The following is a 24,282-nucleotide window of genomic DNA, read 5'->3' on the forward strand; positions in this document are numbered from 1 at the left end:
CAGAAACTTTAAAGCTGTATTAGTCTCTTCAGATGCACGCAAACAAACACACACACAATGGAAGCCTATCATGGGCAGTGCCAATACGCAGCTGTTATCACTAATAAGTGGTTTGGACGAGGCTGTCTATGAGTTGGTAATAAACAACATCTGAACACATAAATGCTTTGGAAAACTGGAGATTCATCAAGCAGTATCATCAAAAGGGTCTGAATTGTGCTTTCACCATCTGGCCTCTCTTTTGGGAGGTATGAAGGAATGAAATCAGGCATCACTGAATGCATGTATTCACTAAGGAAAACAATCTATGCGTGGATGAACTAAGGAACAAATGAACAGAGGAACTAAGGAATTAATGAATGAATGCAAAGAACAAATGAATGAAGGAATGAACAAACTAAGGATCATTTAATGAATTTATAAACAACCAAGGAACGAATGTGTGAATTCACTAGTCGCCAAATGAACGTATGAACGGGTGATCAAAAGGAAGGAAGAAAGGAAATGACACCATAAACACGTTGGCAGCGTTCATTACGAGACACGACGGGTGTCTTGGGTTCATCTGTTTCATGTCACCGAGTTGTGTGATGTAGGACCAGTGTCCTTTCCCCGCGGTTGACATTCACCCTTTTATGAAACAGCTATTTATTGGCCAGTGAGCCAGGCCTAGCGGCGCGGGCCTAGCAAATGTTGGCCCCATCTGCTGGGCGTTGATAGGCTGTTCCCATTAAATGTTTATGGAGCTAGTGGCTAGGGGCTGTTGTCCGCGCAATCAAGGCGCCAATCACCGCTCTGCCGCGGCTTAACCTCTCGGTGTCTTGGTACAGATGGACCTTGGTACAGATGGATGGGGGGGGGGGGGGAGAGAGAGAGTGAGAGGGAGTGAGAGAGGGGTAACGAAAAACACTATATTGCAAACTGGGGTCATGGCTTCATGTGGTTTTGACAGAGAGCGAGAGGGAGAGAAAGAGAAAGGTAACGAAAAAGACAAACTTTATTAGAGTGTTCTGATAAGTGGTTTCACTTGAGGCGCAAGGGTTGTGTAGAGGTCCTAGTTCACTGGCGGAACATGTTTGACGTGATCGTAGCGCAGAGGAAAAAATTTTAGGTTACTTAAACGATTCATGTCTGGTGAGGAAAACGCAGGCTCATGCAGAACGAGCGAGGCCGTGTCTTTGTGTGCGCCTGGTGGGTGTGTGTGTCTCCTGGCCCCCCTCTGCGGAACATGAGAGGTTCACATCAGGGTTTCCGTTTCATTCCCCCCCCCCCCCCCCCCGGCTCACATGCGGGTGATGCGTGTGATGTCAGGCATCTGAGGGTTCATAAATAAAGTGATAAAAAGGTAGTAACATCGCCCATGACACAGTATACACTGTGTTAATTTAGTCTGTCTGGGGCGTCCTGGTGAGGATTAGGGTGAGGCAGAAGGAGAGAGAGAGAGAGAGAGAGAGAGAGAGAGAGAGAGAGAGAGAGAGAGAGAGAGAGAGAGAGAGAGAGAGAGAGAGAGAGAGAGAGAGAGAGAGAGAGAGAGAGAGAGAGAGAGAGAGAGCGAGCGAAGGAGAAAGATGAAGATTGAATAAGAGGGAGAGATGAAAAAGGTGAAGTCAAGTGCACAGAGGGATGGGGAGTGATGCCCGGGCGTAGCGAGACAGAGTAGGTAGGGGCGAAGGTTGCACAAGACAGAGAGGGTGCGCGAGCGAGAAGGAGAGAGAGGGGAGGGAAGGGGAGAGAGGGAAGGGGAGAGAAAGCTACTGAACGAGGGAGAGTCGAGAGGTCAAGAGAAAAAAGACGGAACAGATATATTTTCCTCCCCGAGCTCAACGTGGAAAGTACAAGACGGGAGATATTAAAGCGTTAGCAAGGGGGCGGACAGCGAGTGCAGGGCAGCATGAAGGAGGGTGGAGGAGAGGAGGGCATCTGGGGAGACGGAGACAGGAGGAGGAGGAGCAGGAGAAGAGGTGGAGGGTGGACGAGGGGAGACGGGGACAGGAGCAGCTGAGGACGAGGAGAGGATGTTGAGACTGAGACACAGAAGAGGAGAAGGAGGAGGAGAAGTTGGAGGAAGGGGATGGGTCGATGGAGGAGGAGGAGGAGGAGGAGGAGGAGGAGGAGGAGGATGGGGTGAGAAGGACGAGACACAGGAGAGGAGGAGGAAGTGGGAAAGAGGAGAGAGAAAGCCAAGGGAGAATGGGGGTTGGATGCCCCGATTGCCTCTGAAGGGGGCATGAAGATGGAAGGGCGGAGGGAGAGAAGGGAGAAGTTATGCGGACCACTTGCGGGGACGGCGGTTGGGACCTGCGCCGACAAGATCCATGAGCAGATACATCCATCTGCCCCCCCGCGAGATCAAGTACTCCCTCCTCCCTAACTTGCTCCAAAAGAAATTATGAACACAATATCTGTGGTTTAAAACATTTTATATTCTGCCCGAGTAATAAAGGCTAAGTGTGTGTGTGTGTGTGTGTGTGTGTGTGTGTGTGTGTGTGTGTGTGTGTGTGTGTGTGTGTGTGTGTGTGTGTGTGTGTGTGTGTGTGTGATTCTATTTTTAGATAAGAGAATCTTAAATAATTTATACTGAAATGAAGTCTTAGTAATGAGATTGCCGCTGTGAAATCTTCATCTACATTAAATTACAATTGTTTTTAGATGGACAGTTAGTACTTTTCGACAGGGCACTGTTGTATTGAGATTTTATGACTTCAATTGGATCAGAATGTGGAAGTTTGATATTGGGATTTAAATTCATTATTAACTTTCATTACATCCCTCTAACCCTTCTTGATAGGACAATTGCTTATAAACATCATAGGCCCTGTTCCACCTCATTTTTTATGTGTAAATTAGTATTTCTAACTAAAATATAATGATGTGTACCCTGTCTAGTCCTAGTGCCATTTTGGAGGCTTTCTATTTCACAGGGACACGCATAAAAACATTTAGAATTTTTTAGAGAGAGATTGATGCAAATGCAAGGCAAGTTTATTCATATCGGGGGATTGTCACATCACAATGGCCGCCTCCATTTTGGAGGCATAGGAGCATTGCATTGTTAGTTATGATGGTTATTTGACCATTGTTTGGTAATTAAACAGGAATGATTTCTCATTATAGGAAGACATTGTAGCGTTAGCAACTTCCCCAGTGTTTCTCAGGGGAGATGTGGCTAAACAAAGTTTTTATTAGCCTAGGATATGGTGTATTTAGTTGATTAAGGGTTTTACTGTTGTACAACTCTCTTGAGGACCCATTATGCGGGAACATCGCCAGAAAAATATCCCATGATGCATTGTGATGTGGAAGCAGTATTCAAACACAAGACTATTCACAGGGCTTAAAGTAGGAAGAAATCGCAATACATTAGACAATCATTAATGGAAAATGAGAGAGAGAGAGAGAGAGAGAGAGAGAGAGAGAGAGAGAGAGAGAGAGAGAGAGAGAGAGACTTTACTTGTGCAGAGGGATGTTTGCGGTAGTGGTGGGCGAGGCTGCCCTCTGGAGCACTTGAGTGGGCTTTGACACATCATACTGAACGAGGATCTCTTGCTCACAGTCTCTCTCTTCACAAGCCAGACAGCCATTGTCCTTGATCTCTACAACTCTCTCTCTCTCTCCGTCTCTTTCTCTGTCTATCTTTTTGTCACTTTTGCACAAAGCCACACGCACAGCCAAACTCATGCACATATACACGCAAAACACACAAACACACATGCAGGCAGGCACAATCAGAGGCATACACACACAGGCCAAATCACAGGCACACACACACATATCACACATCCACAAGCATACAGTAAGGCAGAAGCACATACAGTCGCACGCGCGCACACACACAGAGACACACACACACACACACACACACACACACACACACACACACACACACACACACACACACAGTCACACACAGTCACAGACCGACAGGCTCTGAGGGGACACCTATGACAGGTTGTCCATTTATCTTTGTTATGGTCTGTGTTAAGTCACAAACATAGTGATGCAGCGAAATATAACAACACACACACACACACACACACACACACTGTGGTACTGCTGTTTTGGGGAATAACCTTCCAAAGAGAAAATCAGAGGATATTGTTGTGTAAATGCACATCCCTCCACACCCAAAAGCACTGAGCTAAGAAAAAAGTGTGGCATGCAGAAGCAAATCAAACTGATGGAAATGTGCGTGGGCGCGTGTCCGATTAAACAGTGCTGACTTCTGATTCTCCGGTTTCAATTATTTGGAAATTAATTAGCCGAGATTTCAAGTAAGGGCTCGCCACCAAATCCTAATCCCTGTCGCCATGTGACTGCGCTGGTAGATGGCTGAAACCACATCAACCCTGCATCAACAAGTGGAGGATTACTGGCGGAGCCCAACAGCTCATGCAGCTTACGTCCAAGACACAGCAGAGGCAGTGACAGACCTGGGCATACGAGCATCGTACAGTTTTCACACCGTTTTCCGAAAGCATCGTTGGTAACGAACGTCGTGAAAACGCTCGTAGCTAACGAGGACTCCAGGGGTACTCGTAGGAAGAGCATCGTTAGCCTACTATAGCCTCTGTGGCGTCACCAGCGGACATTCCGTGTATTGGATGTGTTTTACTAAAACACATCCAAAACCACGGAATGCCCAGCTGGCACAATTCCGCAACCAAAAACAGTGGTTACCGCCGATATGTTACTCATAGACTACTGTTAGATTTAAACAGCAAAGATAGAGACATGTTAGAAGTCAACAACATAATTGATTGCAGCAATTTAAAATTCCAAATATACATGCGCAGCCGAAATGTACCGATCAGATGCCACGTCACAAGGCATATAATAAAATCAAATGATTCCATTGCTCTTGTGTGAGAGGTCGCTTTCGATCTGCACTTGCTGTCTCCCTCTGATTTTAATTCAACCATCGTGGTTAAAATGTCCTCACATTGATCAATGACAAAAGACATAGGCTAGTGTAGGCATGAATCATGCTGAGACCAGCGGGTGTCGGATAATTTCTACAGGCATTTTTTGTTGCGATTGTTTGCACTGTTGGCGCTTCGGTGAGGCTGTGATGAAGTTCACTATTCATTGGACCGTGTCTAGACAGTAACGAACATCCCTAGTTAATCGCGTTTGCAGTCTACACTCAGACGTGAATTCATTATTGCATGCGGGTGTCTTCATTCATAAAAAAATTTAAACATTCGGGAGTATGCAATAATACAAATTATTCTAAAGAGGTCTAGACTCCGTGCGCAGCCCCGCCTTCTCCAGTGAACCAAGAAAGCTCGCGCCGTGACGAAACCTTATGCGGAATCAGATAAAGTCTTTGCTGCGCAAAGCATGTTTCAGAAATCAGCACCTAGTTGTCACACAAGCTATTTTTTATTTTTGTAATATGGAAGGGGGGAAAATGCCGTAAATTATTTTACGCACAGTGCATTCAGGATTAGGACCGATACATATGATGGCCTAGGCCTAATCAATTATGTTTTAATATCTTTAGCATTCAAATTATTGCAGTCTATTCTTTTCGTAGGCTACTCTGCTGTTGGCCTTGATGGGGAGATATTTTAACGCTTTTTAACCCCATTTTCCTGCGACATTCCTGCTTCTCCCTCAATACGAAGTCCAAATCAGCACTGTTTCAGTAGAGAGAGAGAGAGCACGCTCGGGCAGGAACACAAAGGCCCATTTCAACACACTCACCATTCAACCTGACAGCATGGTACCCTTTTGTTCTGGATTGGCAGCGATCTCAGTCTGCCTCCTCGCACGCACGCACGCACACACACACACACACCATCGTTGGCCATGGCGCAGTTTTGAGTTCCCAGTTCCCACAAAACAGTTTTGTGTGCGTGTACGCAAATCAGTATGTGTGCTCACCTAGCCGCTCAAAATCGATCTTGTCTAAACGAATCAAGCAACAAAAACAAACAAAGCTGTGTCCCCCCGGCGATGTCATAAGGGGGGGGGTGGCTAAACACTGGGGGGGAACATGAGTGACGGCGCCCGCATACACCATGGCAGCCCAGCGCCACCGCCGCCGTGTTTTCAATCATATCCGTTAGCCCCGCCGTCAAACTGTGTGGAGCGCTTTTCGCGGATGGCGTCTGGCATTACGACCCAATTCATCATCAGCGGATGGGCCCCGCGCTCTGCTCCTTCAAGCTCGCTTTGCATGATAGATAGTCCACAACAGCCCCCCTACCTCTCGCCCCTCCTCACCACTGAACCAGCAACGATCACAGAAGCAACAGGCGCTCTTTGGATGGATTCGGGGGATAAAAGAGGCACCGTGCCGGGGAGGTGGACGACGGAATAGAGCTCCTGAAAGTGACAGCACATTCCGTTCGGCGGGCAGGTGTTTCGATGCGTCGGAACGGTTTTGAGCCGAACACCGATCTTTGAAAGGGCTCCGGGTCACCGTGTTGTCGCAATCCCCGTCACTAACCATCATGCGGTCACCTACTGTATGTGTGTTAGGTGTGTGTTTGCGTGTGTGTCGGTTCCCCTTCCTTTTGAACATGCTATGGGAGGATCCCGATAGCGACCGGCTGCTATGGCAGATCACATCGGTCGTCTCTTGAAATCTTTGCGCTGGCAAGCAATCTCCCACATGAGCAAACATGAAACAGGTCCGTTCTTTGAAGAGCGACTAGGGGCCCCTTACCCATACAAATGTGCTAGCCTGGCTTTGGCTTGAGTCTGGGGCACAGTGGGGCAGCCTGGCCTGGCTTGGCTTGGGTTCCCATCTCCATAACAACAGGGCTCCCCCCGTGAAGGTGTGGCGTTAACTGGTGACACGCTTGTTTTGGAGTCGATCACGTTTGAGGAACGGCGCCCTCTTTTCAGACTGTTGTAACGATTAATTGGTATCTAATGCATTTTGCTTGAAAAGAAGACGGGATGACGAATCTGTCCAGTAGACTCGAGTGGGAACGCACAATGGTCGCAGTTTGCGGTCCGAAAATGGCAATGGAAAAGTGCAATCGGTAGCCTCTGGCGAACATGTCTTTGGTACGTTGCCGTTTAAATCCCCGACCGCCGTCACCGCCACGATCCCAGCGAGCTTCCTGTCGTTTAAATACCCCCTCCTGGTGTGAGAGGGGGGCCACACTCATTCCCCCCGCGACGTTGCCTATTTGTGCGTCTAATTGTATTGTCATCGACACACATCCCTGTTTGATCCTCCACGGGGTGTGTGTGTGTGTGTGTGTGTGTGTGTGTGTGTGTGTGTGTGTGTGTGTGTGTGTGTTTCATGGGGATGGGGCACATGTGTGTGCGCTACCATCGCTATGACCTTGTCACGTTTGTTCCATGAGCCATATAATGAGCATGTGCACGCACTCAGGAACACAGACACGCGTCTCATATCTAAAGGTCAGGCGGTACCCCCTGCTGATCGCTGACATCGTTTTCTACAGGGGTGTCTCGGTTTGAAACTAAACGCTGCCACATGTAGGAAATGGGTCTGTCCAAAATAGCATGACTGATTTTATGTAAACAATGCTCTTCAAAGAACACTGCATTTGTTCGCACACACACACACACACACACACACACACACACACACACACACACACACACACACACACACACGCGCGCAAAAACTTTATTCACTAAGTTCCTTTGCTCCTGCGGGTCACTGATTTCGATTGGGTCACCCCACTTTTGCTTTGAGGATTATGGAGACTCAATGACACCCTCCTTTATGCCAGATTAATGTCTCGGAGAATATTTGCAGTGGGTGGTTCCGTGCCAGTCATTCTCAGTGAGCTGCACCAAGGACGGGGTAAAGACAAAGAGCGAGTTAGCGGGAGGTGGGAAATACAAGAAGTCAAGGGCACGTAGTGCGACGCAAATTGTTTGCCAGACTTTCGAGATTTGGCTAGCCGGTTAGCCTAGCCTAGCCTAGCATAGCGTAGCTTCACGTGGTCAGTTGAGAGTTTGCTAGAATTACAGCAGGCTTTGGCAACCCAAGTTGAGGCTCGGATCTCAACTCAAAGCGACAGGAATGGATACGTTGGCTGTTTTGTGAGGCTACACGCACAACCTAAATGAAAGGAATAATAATAATGAATCAATGCATAATTAGAAAGAGCTAGGCAGGTAGAACGGATAAAACCATTAGAAAAATATGAGCGCGGCGCTTCAGGGACATGGCACCACCGCGAGACACAGGATAAATGATTAAGGCTGTAATTTATTATGTCAAGACAAAGCATGCATCGCTGGAGCCGTGCGTTGGATCAGATTCATGAAACGATCTCCATACCTCGGAGGGGAGGAGAAACATAAATGCATTAAAAGCAGCAGAGAACAACAGAAGCCAGCGCAAATGTTCGGGGGAAAATATAAAGACAACTTAAGAGTTCCCGGGGAAGGCCTGAACCGAACCATGGCGGCATGAAATTCAAACAGCTGCCAACCTTATGTTGGTGACTGTAGCGGGTGATAATGTTCTGGCTCCTGTTATCTGACTGCCAGACAGGGGAATTAGCCTTCCATTGCATGAGGCACGCTTTGGTGAGGCCACTGGAAGAGTTCTGTGAGGGAGTGCGACTCTGAGTGCATGAATGAGAATGGGTAAATGAATGAATGAATGGATAAATATCTTGAATGCTTGACTGAGACAGCGGCCCATAAATAACGGGAAACACAAATAGTATGAAATGATAATTCTACTATTTTACAAGTGAATAGTAACCACCACAACCCAAACACACACACACACACAGATACTACAATTATTCAGTATTCAGTTCACACTACCTTTAATCACAAGCTTGAGGAATGCATTGAATAATAATCCACTGACCAGATATTTTTGTTTGTATATTTACCTCTTGTTTTCCCTATCTTATCCATTCTTCAAAGAATGGCAATCTTGGCTGTGATGTCAAACTGCTGATAAACAAAATGACCTCATGGACCAACAACAAAGCCATGACAAATCTTTACTCATGTGCTCATAACCTTACCCTACTCCACACCAGCGCCTGCAGTGACCCCTGAAGGGAAAGCCCCCAAAGCAGTGATCCATGGGATGAAATGGATTTCATGTGATGTTATGCGATGCATTTCCATTCATCAACATCCCTCACTACGGATGTCACCTTGAGATATCATCAAAAGAGACAACTTACTATAACTCCTTTAAAAAGTGCACTGTGTGTCCGTGTTGGCTGACTGCAGACTGTGACTCCTGTCTCAGGCACCACTCTCTCTATACTGACTTTCTATAGAGAGTCATCCACTCTCTATGGTTTAGTGTTCCAGTTTGGGTTCTGGTTCATGTTTCTGAAGCCCTCCACCCCCAAGGTCAAACCTTACATACACTGTCGTAGTACAAGGCCAAATTGACTGAAATGTTTTCCTTAGCCTGTGTTGGACAGAAGCCCTTTTTGTGTGTGTGTGTGTGTGTGTAGGTGTGTGTGTGTAGGTGTGTGTGTGTGTGTCTGTGCGCGTACGTCTGGCTGAAAGCATAGCCTTGAATGGAATTTGAGTGGAAGCGGTAGGGCGAAAAGGCGCTATACAAAGGCATACCATTAATTCCTAATCATTGGAGGGAATTAGAGTCCCTACAATCTGCAGACCTTTCCATCCTGACTCTTGAGTGGATGTTTTAAATCTGGGAACAGCCAATTGGCAGCCCTTAACCTTGTGGCCGTTTCACCGCAGAAGCGGCGGCGGGAATGGGTCCTGAGTCAGGGTCAGCAGTCATTTGCTTAGTCGGAGTCCACTGGATTGCTCTCTTATTTCTTTGAGGGGAAGAGGAATACGGTGCGCCGAACTGCTTGAGTCAGGGCCATAGAGGTTGATTGAAATGTATGTGCAGATATATTATGTATGGTCTGAAAATATGACCATACATATATATATATATATATATATATACAGTGGGGAGAACAAGTATTTGATACACTGCCGATTTTGCAGGTTTTCCCACTTACAAAGCATGTAGAGGTCTGTAATTTTCATCATAGGTACACTTCAACTGTGAGAGACGGAATCTAAAACAAAAATCCAGAAAATCACACTGTATGATTTTTAAGTAATTAATTTGCATTTTATTGCATGACATAAGTATTTGATCACCTACCAACCAGTAAGAATTCCGGCTCTCACAGACCTGTTAGTTATTCTTTAAGAAGCCCTCCTGTTCTCCACTCATTACCTGTATTAACTGCATCTTTTTTAACTTTTACCTGTATAAAAGACACCTGTCCACACACTCAATCAAACAGACTCAAACCTCTCCACAATGGCCAAGACCAAAGAGCTGTGTAAGGACATCAGAGATACAACTGTAGACCTGCACAAGGATGGGATGGGCTACAGGACAATAGGCAAGCAGCTCGGTGAGAAGGCAACAACTGTTGGCGCAATTATTAGAAAATGGAAGAAGTTCAAGATGACGGTCAATCTCCCTCGGTCTGGGGCTCCATGTAAGATGGGGCATCAATGATCATGAGAAAGGTGAGGGATCAGCCCAGAACTACACGGCAGGACCTGGTCAATGACCTGAAGAGAGCTGGGACCACAGTCTCAAAGAAAACCATCAGTAACACACTACGCCGTCATGGATTAAAACCCTGCAGCGCACGCAAGGTCCCCCTGCTCAAGCCAGCGCATGTCCAGGCTCGTCTGAAGTTTGCCAATGACCATCCGGATGATCAAGAGGAGGAACGGGAGAAGGTCATGTGGTCTGATGAGACAAAAATAGAGCTTTTTGGTCTAAACTCCACTCGCCGTGTTTGGAGGAAGAAGAAGGATGAGTACAACCCCAAGAACACCATCCCAACCGTGAAGCATAGAGGTGGAAACATCATTCTTTGGGGATGCTTTTCTGCAAAGGGGACAGGATGACTGCACCGTGTTGAGGGGAGGATGGATGGGGCCATGTATCGCGAGATCTTGGCCAACAACCTTCTTCCCTTAATAAGAGCATTGAAGATGGGTCGTGGCTGGGTCTTCCAGCATGACAACGACCCGGAACACACAGCCAGGACAACTAAGGAGTGACTCCGTAAGAAGCATCTTGAGGTCCTGGAGTGGCCTAGCCAGTCTCCAGACCTGAACACAATAGAACATCTTTGGAGGGAGCTGAAAGTCCATATTGCCCAGCGACAGCCCCGAAACCTGAAGGATCTGGAGAAGGTCTGTGTGGAGGAGTGGGCCAAAATCCCTGCTGCAGTTTGTGCAAACCTGGTCAAGAACTACAGGAAACGTATGATCTCTGTAATTGCAAACAAAGGTTTCTGTACCAAATATTAAGTTCTGCTTTTCTGATGTATCAAATACTTATGTCATGCAATAAAATGCAAATTAATTACTTAAAAATCATACAATGTGATTTTCTGTTTTTTTCTTTTAGATTCCGTCTCTCACAGTTGAAGAGTACCTATGATAAAAATTACAGACCTCTACATGCTTTGTAAGTGGGAAAATCTGCAAAATCGGCAGCGTATCAAATACTTGTTCTCCCCACTGTATATATACATACTGAAAATGTGACAGGTGTCTACCATTAGACAGGAATACATAAATATATAAATATATATGTGTATATATATAGTCTGAAAATACGAAAGGTGTCAGTTACCGTTCGACAAGACTATACAAATATATACTGTCAGACATATACTGTATTATCATTGGATGGGCTGTGTGTATGTGGGTAAGCAATGTGAATGTCTAGACCAAAGCAGGAATGGGACCATTTATTTTGGTACACCATAGGATATCATCAGATAAATGCAACAAATACAATAATAAGGGAGACAGCACATTGCAGAACCACAGGGGCGAGGGTGGCTGACAAAATGGCCGCTATCTAAGGTTCAGCAAAGAATAATGTTTCTTCAAATAGCCTGCAACTCTGAAATTGCAGGGAAGAAAATAACTTTTCTTAAAACAAAAATAGGGAACATACAAAATAAAATCCTCCCATGGCCACACACACATACATATACACGCCAACACACACACCCACACACACACACACACACACACACAAACACAAACATACACACACCCAGACACACATGCACACATGCACTCACACACATACTCACACAGACACACATAATTAAAACCCTGTCTGTGTTGTGCATATGCTAAAGCACAAACTTTTGCCGCTGTTTCCCTAATCTTTGAACACTCCAGCTGTGCGTCATCCTCCACCGACAACAAATAAACAACATGGCTGTCGTCTCTGTACGCTCTCTCTCTCTCCTTCTCTCCCTCTCTCCTTCTCTCTCTCTCTCTCTCTCTCTCTCTCTCTCCATCTCCTCTGTCAATCCATCACACATCTTCTCCCCCCCACCTTCCCTCCCGTCAAGTTCCTTCTCTCTAAGCTATCCCTCTCTCTTTCTCCCTCTAAGTCTCTCCCGCTCTCTCTCTCTCTGTCTCTCTAAGTCACTCCCACTCTCTCACTCTCTCTCTCTTTCTCGATGTCTCCCTCTAATGTCTCCATCTCTCGTCCGTGCGCTACAGGAGAGATGAGAGGTTACAGTCCGTTCCCGGTGGGATCATTAAAACAGCCCCCCGAGGTATGGGGTGAGCTGAATGACTTCCTTGGATGAGTTATACGACATTATGCTAAGGAGAGGATGTCACATTATTAACCATGAAACCTGTAGTCCAACCCCCACACAGTGGGGGTTGGCACAGTGGCAAGCGGCCCATATAAGTTTTGAACGCAACGTTTCACGGGGCATTTTGGAAGACGAGGCGACAAAATGATTTTTTTTACCGAAATTAATTATCAAATAGCATTTGTGTTTAAGCTATGCCAGGCAATATGCAGAAACCAGATAGTCTAAGCTTGATTTTGAAAGTGTTAAAAAAAAAAAGAAAAAAAATCCATCTAGGCCATTCCTCCCCAAGCATTCGCCCCAAAGTGCACGACTAGCTAGCTAGCTTTAGCGGTAGGTCTGCCTATTCTTGTGGAAGACTCTAGTCATATGTAGTGAGTTTCCTGTCCGAGCGCACGCAGATAGCTGGGGCAGATAGGTAAAAAGACAGGTAGGCCAGCCAACCGTTTCATTCGGCCAAATTCCTTTGAACTCAAAAGGGCGATTCGGGAAACATTCACATGTCCGTTCACCATGATACCCATGGGTATCATGTTGAATCTACCCGAATGTAAATTAACCTACGGTGTGTGTAGAATAGTATGGGGGACAATCAATTATGCACGAGATGATTGGTTGGCATTGGGGCCATGAAGCGCTGTGGAACGAGGCCTCTTCACACCTGTTCCATCGGACTCCTTTCTTGTGAAACGAAATGTTAGGGACTTATAAAATATAAAATATGGGTTGAGAGAGAGAGAGAGAGAGAGAGAGAGAGAGAGAGATGCAATGTCATGCTTGCCAAGTGTGTTTTCCCGCCGGCCCCCCCCACTCCATCCGTCTCTCGCTCCACCTGGGTGTCTCATTAGCCCACTGCTGCTGTCCTCATTACGCAGTGGCAGCCGGGACGAGTGCCCCTCCTCTCATCTCCTCCCCCTCCCCTCTACTCCAATTTTAGTGCGTCTAAGGCACTTTGTTATCGGCCTCGTCCGAACTCGCACCGGACCCCCGGCGGCATCAGTCCGCGGCGCACCACGCCTCGTTACGCGGTAACGACCGCAACGCCGCCGCACTCCCGCCATTAAAAGAAAACAACGACAACCGGGATGCAGTTTGGCTGCTTTTTCCCCTCTCAGATATGACCTATACGACTCTACGGAAGAGTCGTATAGGTGCAGCATTTCTGCCTCTGTTGTGTTCATTTATTTTTGGGGGAACAGTCAAACGTCACTCAACCGTCACTGTCTCGGCCCCGGCGGTCCCTGTCGTCAACGGTCCCGGTGACGATCATACCGGCGCTAAGGTATAAATGGTCAATTTAAGAATGCATTTATAAAGCGCTTTTATCCAAAGCGCTTTACAATATTGCCTAACGTTCACCCATGCACACGCTCACACACCGACGGCAGTGTCAGCCATGCAAGGCGACAGCCAGCTCGTCGGGACTAGGAGGTTAGGAGGAACCGGGGATCGAACCAGCAACCTTCTCTATCTCCTGAGCTACTGCCGCCCCAGATATGCGGATGATACCTGTCAACCGTTTCCAAATAATGATGTCTTCCTCTGCAAAAAGTATATATATCTACATAAGGATATACAGATATCGATATCCACTTTGATGTAGTGATCGCGTTTGAAAAAGGCCCGGTTGTCAGGTTAAAAAAAAACCTGACAGACGCGGTTCAAATCAGATTGCTCGCGCTAAACGGTAGCAGCTCATTATTTTCAGCTATTCTGCCCCCACAGAGTCGTGGCTGGCTTGCTGTGACTTCTCAGCGATCAGCCCGCACATTGAACAGTTCCCAGAGCAGAAGCACGGAGCAGAGAAAGACTACGTGTCGCCGCCCGCGACTGTTTAACATTGAAAGCGAGACACATGGGTATAAATACCAGGCTTTCATTCGGTTGCGTCGCACCATAGTCGATGTGGCAGTTACACTGTAAGCCGCATCCTCTCTCAAGTACAAGCTAAGGCATGGAGGGTGTGTGGGTGGGGGGTAGGGGGGGTTAGTCACTGAGAATGTAGACTCACCCCCCAATCCACACTCTTTGCGGGGATCAAAACAACATAAAGGGTGCGAGCGAGCGAGTTTTCATTCTTTAAAGTGAGTTTTAAACAAGCTCGGGGGGGATCTCCTGAGAGGGTAATAGCTGTCAGCGTACAAACTTCTTTATGGTCGCGTCGTATATTTTTCATCACGGCGGCGTTCCTTTGAACCGCGAGTGTGGGCGGGGAACGTTTCAATGGACTTCTGAAGAGCCCGGGTGTCACACAAGAGCAGCTTAAGAGCACTCTTCTCGGCGGGCTCCCCAGACGCGCTGAATCAAATAGAATAGAGATATTTGCATACAGGCAAAAAACTGATGAAGCCCCCCCCCAACAGATGAGACGCACACACACACACACATACGCACGCACACACACCCGCGCGCAAACACACACACACACACACACACACACACACACACACACACACACACACACACACACACACGAGAGAGATGGAGCACTCACACATAGAAATTCTGTCTGCGAATACTGTGTGTATACGCACATATGCAAACACAACAAACACACACACAAACGTACACACACACACATTGGAGCACATAATCGCACCCAAGAACACAAACCTACGCTACAAGTGCAGGTTGTGTGTCAGCAAAGATATACATGTATGCAAACACACAGAAACACTTTGTACACCCACGTTCGAGAAAATAGAGCATTTAGCAAAGACAACTATGACAAAGTAAAAGAGTTCCTTTCATATTTTCCAGAATGAGTTGTTTTTTCGGCATACTGAGTCGATTCCTTCCACAGGGAAATCATAAATTCTAGACTTCCTAATTATCCATGTGATTAATTATGTATCCTACTAACCAAGCTAATCTACATAGGATTGTAATGTATGAATTCATGCTCATTACAATGACGACAGGTGTGCAGAGTAAATATACAGCGCATTTAAGCTGGTCAACAACCCCGCCAGTTAATGAACACACACATCACGCGAACACACAGGCACACACACAACCATAAACACACACACACGGGGACACACACAAACAAAACCATAAGCACACACACACACAGGGACACACACACGAGGACACATACACACAAAACCATAAACACACACACACAAGGACACACACACACGCACGCACGCACGCACACGCACACAGTGTGGACACCAACATGGAATGTTGCATCCCAACATGGGATGAGGCCACATTATGTAACACCTGTGACAGACGGTGTGTCTGAGTGAAGAGGTGGGTCCCTGCCAACTAATTAAAATCACAGCTGGGCGCGGGGATTACGACAGGGATAGACCCCCAGGATCCACAGGGTGGATGGAGAAGGAAGGGGGGGGGGTGCATAACAATTCCCACACTCTAGCTGAAGGGTGGCACCGACTGGCCCTTCTAAACGAACGTCACTGCTGGATGCTGGGCGTTATTTGAATTCTGAAGTCGTTTTAGAGCTGCCAGCCATGTTGCCCGAAGTCTAGTTCTTAAATTCTTTAGTTCTTCCAGCCTTCTTCTGAGCCAAGTTGTTAAAATCACTATTGGCAGTTCTCTAATGAACTCAGTGTGGAAATACCAGTTGGAAAAAATACTTTTACTTTTACTGTTTGTACAGGGGGGGGGTTACCTCAGCGCTTCAGTTTCCATGTATTCAAAACAGCTCAAAGTCTGAAGGCAGCTAGAGCGCATGCATGCAGATAGGGATGACATGTGAGGCATGTGTCTGTTTGTGTCGGTGTGTGCGTGCACGCTCATGCGTGCGTGTGTGTGTGTGTGTTTGTCTCACTCACTCAGGTTCCACTTGAGCCCGGTGGTGTGTGTTCGACACGGCCCGCCAACTGGGATCAGGCTGCACCACTGGCCCTCCAGGCCCGTGTTCACCTCTATTCTGTGGGACCCCTGAACACACACACACACACACACACACACACACACACACACACACACACACACACACACACACACACACACACACACACACACACACACACACAAATAAAACACTGTGACTGCGCCTTCACCCCATCTCTGTCGCTCCATCTCCATTGTGTGTGTGTGTGTGTGTGTGCGTGCGTGCGTGCGTGCGTGCGTGCGGGAGCATGTACATGTGGATAGGGAATATATTCCAAACCATTTATAAATAAAAAGATTAAAATAAACCATTGGGATATTTATACACAAATGCATGTACTATTTTTTAAAGGCTTCACTTCTCAATGGAAACACATTCCTCAGTGCACATTCCCAGTAGAGGAGACTGATTAAAATATGTGATTATCAGCGTCTAGCCAGCATCCGCCACCGACAGACCTGTGACCCACTTCCATGCTGACTATATTTTAGAGGATAACTCTGCGATTCGACATCTATTTTAGTATATCCTACTGTAATACATAAGCCAGAGCGCCACTACAAAGCAAGGTTCAGAGTCACACAGAGGGGTGTGTCCAAACCAAGACCGGGATCATTATGTGGTGTGGTCGAGGTGGTCCTACACTCAAAGCCTTCGTCTGCAGTTCATTTAAGTCAGCGATTTTCAAATGGTGGGTCGCGACGGCATTTTGAGATGGGTTGCAGCGCATATGCCAAACCATAATCTTTAACTAGTTCGGCACTGTTAATCCATCTTTCAAATGCTTATTATGTCATTTGGTTGAACCCCGAATGTTGCAACTGTTTGTTTGCGCCATGTTTTTAACAGTACATGAAGGCATTGTTGATTACTGCAATACTTTAAATTAAATATTGTAATTGTTGTTTTGGGTGCGACTTCGTGACTGACGACACACGTGGGTTCTGAGGCTAGTAGACCAGGTGAGAACCACTGATCTAAGTAAAGAAGAATCGGATATATTTAGACTCCCATGATGATGCACCCATCAAAACGTACAAGCACACACAGAGACCCACAAGCTCACACGAATAGGTGTATAGATACATTTACATACATATTCATTATGCACACACACACACAATCATGCAGATGTTGACACACATTCACACATTCAACGCACTCTCTCTCCTGAATTGTTCCATGGAGCCACAGAGCCGGGGGGAGGGGGGGGTTAACTGTTGCAGTGCTTTGTTGGTAATGTCATGAGGATGTTCGCATGGCTGCGTTCTGTTTTTGTGCGGTTTCACTGTTCCTCAGAATGTGCGAAAGTGGTAAAAAAAATGAATAGTAATAACGATTAAAAAAACAATTCAAATTCATTGGTTACCTTTTACTGGACACAAGCCCATACCCACAAACCCACACACCATTAAATACAGACAAGCCACAATGACCGATGACGAGAGAGCTGTTATTGTTATTATTGTTTCATTCCCCTTCCTCCCCCTCCCAATTCCACATTGTGTCTTATGAGTTATACTATTTGTATTTCTGCCTGTACTGTGTGGGCGCTACTGAATGTTGGACGAGTTAGTTGCTCGGTTGACTCCCTTTATCATTTAAACACGCGTCCCTCTATGCTTCATTAGGTAAACAAGGGCAGCAGCTAAACACATCAGGGGTCCCTCTCGACACCCCCATAGTTCCTCCAGAGGTGAAGAACAGGCACCCACCCTCACAGTTACAGTGCTCCCCTCACACACCCCCCCCCCCCCCCCCCCCCCCCCCCCCCCCCCCCTTCACTTCATTATGGCTCTGAAACTAGTACAGGTGGAGAGGAAGGGGAAACAAATAGGGAAGGAGTTTAGAGAGAATGGTAGAGGAAAAACAGATGAAGTGTAAATAAGGGTTTCCTGATTCAACAGCATCTCCAGAGTATAGGAAACTCAATTACAGGCAGAAAACAACCGCCTCAAACCTAAACAAATGATAAAAAAATTAGCCTTATTCACTTAGAATATTTCAAATGCTTAAATTAAGCATTTGAATAAGAAATAAAGACAAATATGCTAGCAATGCCTAGCTTAGCATTTGATATCCGATTATCATTAACAACTGGCTTGTACTGGCTCTCGTTAACAGACATAGAAGAATGTGTTGAACGACTCAGTTCCGCTACGAGCTTGTTAGCAGTAAAACATAAACAACGATAACATATAATCACCATGTGCTATATTCATCGTTTTTCTATTAAAGGGTGAGCTGATTAAGTAATGGAAAACAAAGGTTTTCATTTGAGCCAACTCAACAAATACTAAATCACTAACACCTGTTGTGATGGATCCATATGTAATGAAGACAGGATCAAATGACAACAACACCCACGATATTTATATATGAGGTATTATTTTAAACTTTATTATTATATAAAGTTAATATATTTAACATGTGTGTTGACTGAGCTTTGCAATGCCATGGAACACTGAAGATAACCTCCAAACTCTTCGGTCTTCGAACTCCGCCTGTGCACCATGGGTTTAACCCCAGACCCCACCCATTCAACCATCGTCCTCACGGTGTGGGGTCATTTGCGGGGACTGAGAGAACGGGGCAACACGGGGCAGAGGTTGTAAACATTCCTCCTTAACTGGAGCGCGACTCCACACAAAATGTTATGTGTTGTGCCCGGTGCCTTCTCCAAGGTTGTGTTCACCTCCGTTGGTTACAAACGGTCCGCGCGTTGACAAATGAGCTTAATTTAGCCTCGGCAAACGACGATTAATTGGTGGTTTGGAGGTATGAAGTGGCAAATGACAAAACACCTTTTGAATAACGACAACTGGAGCTGGGCTATGAGAGACAGGACGAGCGACACAGACGTAAGTGAAACTAAATATGAGAGAGAGACGCAAGAGACAGAGTGAGTGACGGACGTAGAGACGGAGAAAGAGAGACAGAAAGCAGCAAGACAGAGGCAGAGCGAGAATAAGAGAGGAAGAGAGAGAGTTTAGGATGTTCCCAGAGGCGGGGCAAGGGAGACACACTTTAGTATGAGGGAGTGAGGGAGGGAGGGAGAGTTAGAGAGAGAGAGAGAGAGAGCAGATGGAGAAAGATAGAAAGAGAGCAAAATAAGGATAGAGAGAGAGAGGAAGGCAGAGAGAAACAAGAGTGGGGGAGGAAAGCTTTGCCTAATTAATTAGAAGGTGATGGTGGCAGTAAGTGTGACAGTAAGTTGTTTGTGATGATGAGTAAGCCAATAAGAAGTATGTTTGTGTGTGTGTGTGTGTGTGTGTGTGTGTGTGTGTGTGTGTGTGTGTGTGTGTGTGTGCACGCTTGTCCGCATGCATTTGTGTGCGGTGTGTGTCCTGAATGACGCTGGCTCAGCCCACTTGTAAACTCAATCAGCCGCGGAGAGGGGATTCAGAGGCTAGAGGCGAGGAAGATGACAATTTTTGAGTATCCAACGCAGGCGTACTCCATCACGCACTGCAGCAAATTGGGGCAATATAAGAGCGAGAAAAGGTGGGCTGTGTTTTTTAACAATAGTGTGTGTGTGTGTATTGTGTGTGTGAGAGTGTGCATGCATGTGTGTGTGTGTGTATGTGTGTGTGTGTATGTATGCATGTATGTGCATGACGTGCGTGTGTGTGTATGTGTGTGTGAGTAAGAATGTGCATGTGTGCGTGTGGGTGTGTTTTTGTGGGTAAGTATCTGCATTTGTACGTGTGGGTGTATTTGTGTGTGTGCACACGTGCACACGCATGTGCACACGTGCACGTGTGTGTCTTTGTGCCCTTGAATTGAGAACTGCACACAGGAACATGCTCATCAGTCCAATCAAGAGTGTCGCTGGCAGACAAAGCACGTTGTTAAAAGAAATACGTCGAAAAAGAATTACAAAGAATGAAGGGAGAGGGACATATACAAATGAGACGAGGGGATGAAGAGCCAATGGGGTGTCTGTTTTATATAAATACATTGATAGCCAGCCATATGCCCGCATATGAGAGAACTAGCGACTTCTGATTTGATTTATTTTACTAGGTGTAGATTGGAATTACCCTCATCATCATTATCACAGCAACCTTAATGAATATTTGGCAAGTTTGAGTAATGGGCAACCACACTGAGATATCTGTAGAATTATGGGGATACTACCGTCTCTCACCCACAACAAGTGGCTAGTTAGGTGGTTACTTCCTGCTTCAACAGACCGTCCATCTTTGATGGACGGTCTCTCTCTCTCTCTCTCTCTCTCTCTCTCTCTCTCTCTCCCTTCTTGCTACAACACTTCTAGAACACCACCAGCCTCTCCCACAACCACATCTTATTAGAAATACAGTTCAGGGGAGGTGGAGCGTTTCAAGCGTGTGTGTGTGTGTTTATGTGCATGTGTGTTTATTTGCGAGTGTGTGCGCGCATGTGTGTTGCAGGCACTAGAGAGAGGAGGGGAGATGGGACAGTAGGGAGTTTTTTGGGGTTTATTCTTTAACTTAAAGGACATTTACCACTCCTTCACTTAAATTGCACACAACGCCTCAGCCTTAAAGCCGCAGCATTTGCTGAACAGCACAAAACAACTTGGCTTTCAGCATGCAGCTTATAAATTATCCTTAAACACGTCTATTGTGCATGGACGGCACTTTTCAGCTTTTACTGCTACTTATATTACTGCTACTACTAGTACTACAAAGACTACTGCTACTACTGCTATTACTTCTCCTACAACTGCTAATACTGCAACTACAACTACTATTAGTACTACTACTGCTGATGCTATTCCAACTTCTGCTGCGCCAACTACTACTGCTACCAATACTGCCACCTCTACTACTGCTAATACTAGTTCTACTCCTCCTACTAATAATAATAATGGTGGTGGTGGTGAGGGAAGTGGTGTTGGTTGGTGGGGGTGGGGATGGGGGTGGGAATGGGGGTGGTGGTGGTGGTGGTGGGAGTGGTGGTGGTGGTGGGAGTGGTGGTGGTGGTGGTGGTGGAGATGGGGGTGGGAGTGGTGGTGGTGGTGGTGGTGGAGATGGGGGTGGGAGTGGTGGTGGTGGGGGTGGTGTTGGTCGTGGGAGTGGTGGGGCTGGGAGTGGTGGGGCTGGTGGTGGTGGTGGTGGTGCTTGGTCTAGCGGGTGGAGAGCGGTCCTGGGACCACTGACCCCTCACCGGTCTGAGCAGCAGTGCCAGGCTGGTGCCCTGGATGATGGGCAGGGGGAGGCGGGTGAGGGCCAGGCCGTGGTAGAGGGTCTCTACCGACGCCATGGTCTGGTCCAGGCGGCCCGCCAGACCGCCCAGTGTCACGATGGCATCCACCTGGGGGAGAGAGAGAGGGAGGGAGAGAGAGAGAGAGAGGGGGGGGGGGGAGAGAGAGAGAGAGAGAGAGAGAGAGAGAGAGAGAGAAAGAGAGAGTGGTAACGAAACAGACAAACAATATAAAAGTGTTCTGAGAAGTGGTTTCGCTTGAGGTAAAGGAGTTGCGTAGAGGTCTTCGTTCCCTGGCAGCGTAACATATTTGAGTGTGTGTTCATGTCTATGTCACAAAGAATAGTTTAGTTGGATCTTGACTGCGCTTTATTAAGACAAAATATCGACCCCTTATGTTTGTTTCAACTCCATTTCATCATAGCTTAAACTCCTTTTTTAGAAAGACAAAGAGAGTGAGAGAGAGGCGTCGTTGGGATGATTTGGTTGTAAGTTGTTTCGTGGGGAGGCGTGCGCTACTGAGCTCAAACTCAAACAATCTGTGAAAAACACAGAAATACCTCAGTTGGCCTCCCTGTCTGTCTGTCACAAACAATACCAATATTGGAGACTAATGTAATGAAACAACGTGTTTGGGAATCTGGTATTTGTGGCCTTATAAAAGGCTTTGAAAGAAAAATAAGATCAAATTAGCTTTATGATTCACATTTTTCTATCAAGAGGTTATTTCCAACTGCAAAAAATCTGTTAACCAACCAGGAGAAAACTTTCACACGCAATTCATTCATTACGTCTACTTTAGGCCAAAACGCTACCCTGAAACAAAATTGCTAGTTCTCACCACTTTATCTATTTTCACTAAAAGTGTGTGTGTTCATGTGTGTGTGCATGTGTGTGTGTGTGTGTGCCTTTGCAAGTACTAGCGGAATAGCAGATGATTCAGGGATTTTGGACCCACTTCGTTTCAGCCCTGGGCTGCCAAGCCTGACTACACAAAACAGAATCACATCGCTGTTCAAGGCATAACCATGTTAAATAGCAAACTCTACCGTCGGGGCACAAACTTTACTCAACCATGTTAGGTCTTTGGAGATCATGAACCTCCTTTTAAACATAGAAAGGACCCGATCAAGACTTAAAATGACCAGGATCAAAGTGACTGACCAAAGTCACAGACATTCGTGCGACCTGTATTATTCACCATAGCTTTTAAAGAGAATGTAAAATCAAAGAGTGTATGAGGAATGGTATTCAGAGAGACTTGGATTGGACCTGTTTGCTAAACCCTTTTCGGGAGCCGAACAGACGCTGGCTGTAAACAACCCTCTAGGGCTTTTCCCCTGTGTCACTTTTCCTTCAGAGCAGATATGTGCTTTCCATTGAACTCACTCATTGAAGAAGAAGAAATAACCAATGATATATATATCAAAAGAAGAATTTAGTAGCATCAAGTGGCAAGGTTGCAGATTCACCCCTCCCTTCCCAACCACTATGGCGGCCATTACTGGCCCGTATTATATAAAGTGCCATTAGGTAAACCCCCCCCCCAAAAAAAACACATCTGCACTCACACAATCTCTTCCGTACACACTCTCACTCACACTTACTCTCACTCTCGTGCACTCACACACCGAGTATAGAGGAAAACAACAAAGGCATACGAAAGGCATTGCAGGGTGAATACAATTGCACCTTTATGTTTGAAGTCCCCCCTCGTATAACTAATGACACTCTGCGTTCCCCCACAACCTGTGCCTCCATTTATCCCTAGCTGCACCTCGCAGTGCGGTAACCTGGCAAACGGTGTTAACGGTAACGGCAAGATGTAATGTTTTATATTCCTCCTCGTTCCATAATGTTTACAAACACGGAGAACCGGCAGAGCGAGGCGAATCTCCCGACGCCTCACGCGGTGAACACAACCAGCTCGCTCTGAACGGATCTCGCCGAGCGTCTCTCCCTGATTGGCTGAGGAGGGAGGGGGGGGAAGGGTGCAGGGGTGCGTGCCCTGAATGCATCCGCACGCAGACACACACAAACACACACACACACACACACACACACACACTCATAGACGGAGACATACATACATAAAAGCCGTGACACAGACACACACACACAAACGAACGCACACACATGCACACACGGACACACACCCATAGATAATTTATATGTGTGTGCAAGTACAGTATATATGCACATGCACGCACAGAAACACACAAACACACACATACATGTACACTCATTTACGGACACATACACACATAAAAGCACGAACACAGCCACACAGACAAACCCACACATAGATCATTTATTTGTGTGTGTATGTATGCACATGCACACCCAAATGTAAATTGTCTTCCTACTGTTTACTGACAGGCTTTGATGTAGGCCAGCCTTCTCAGTAAGGAGGAGGTGAGCTTTGTGATTCATACTTTTCCATTAAGAGGTAATTACCAACACCAAAAATCAGCTAACCAACTGGGACATCACTAATTGATTTGACCCCCTTCCCCCCCGCAATCCATTTGTTCAGTTTACTATCAGGCAAATACGTTATCCTGAAACAAAATTCCTACTTCTCGCTGCTTTTATCTATTTACCGTAAACGTGTGTTCATGTGTT

At 46.4% G+C, this 24,282-nt stretch overlaps 1 protein-coding gene across 2 annotated transcripts in view; it reads right to left on the reverse strand.

Moving 5' to 3' along the window:
* tpk1 (thiamin pyrophosphokinase 1) overlaps positions 1-24,282 on the reverse strand; it is a 57,594-nt gene that overhangs the window by 5,597 nt on the left and 27,715 nt on the right. For both annotated transcript variants that reach the window (XM_079755178.1, XM_079755177.1), the window contains exons 7-8: positions 21,622-21,768; positions 16,406-16,514 (exon numbers count right to left, since the gene is read on the reverse strand). In XM_079755178.1, coding sequence (XP_079611304.1) covers positions 16,406-16,514; positions 21,622-21,768 — 256 coding nt within the window. The remainder of the gene's footprint in view (positions 1-16,405; positions 16,515-21,621; positions 21,769-24,282) is intronic.

The sequence above is a fragment of the Pollachius pollachius genome (assembly GCF_949987615.1).
Source record: "Pollachius pollachius genome assembly, chromosome: 17".
Classification (NCBI taxonomy): Eukaryota; Metazoa; Chordata; class Actinopteri; order Gadiformes; family Gadidae; genus Pollachius; species Pollachius pollachius.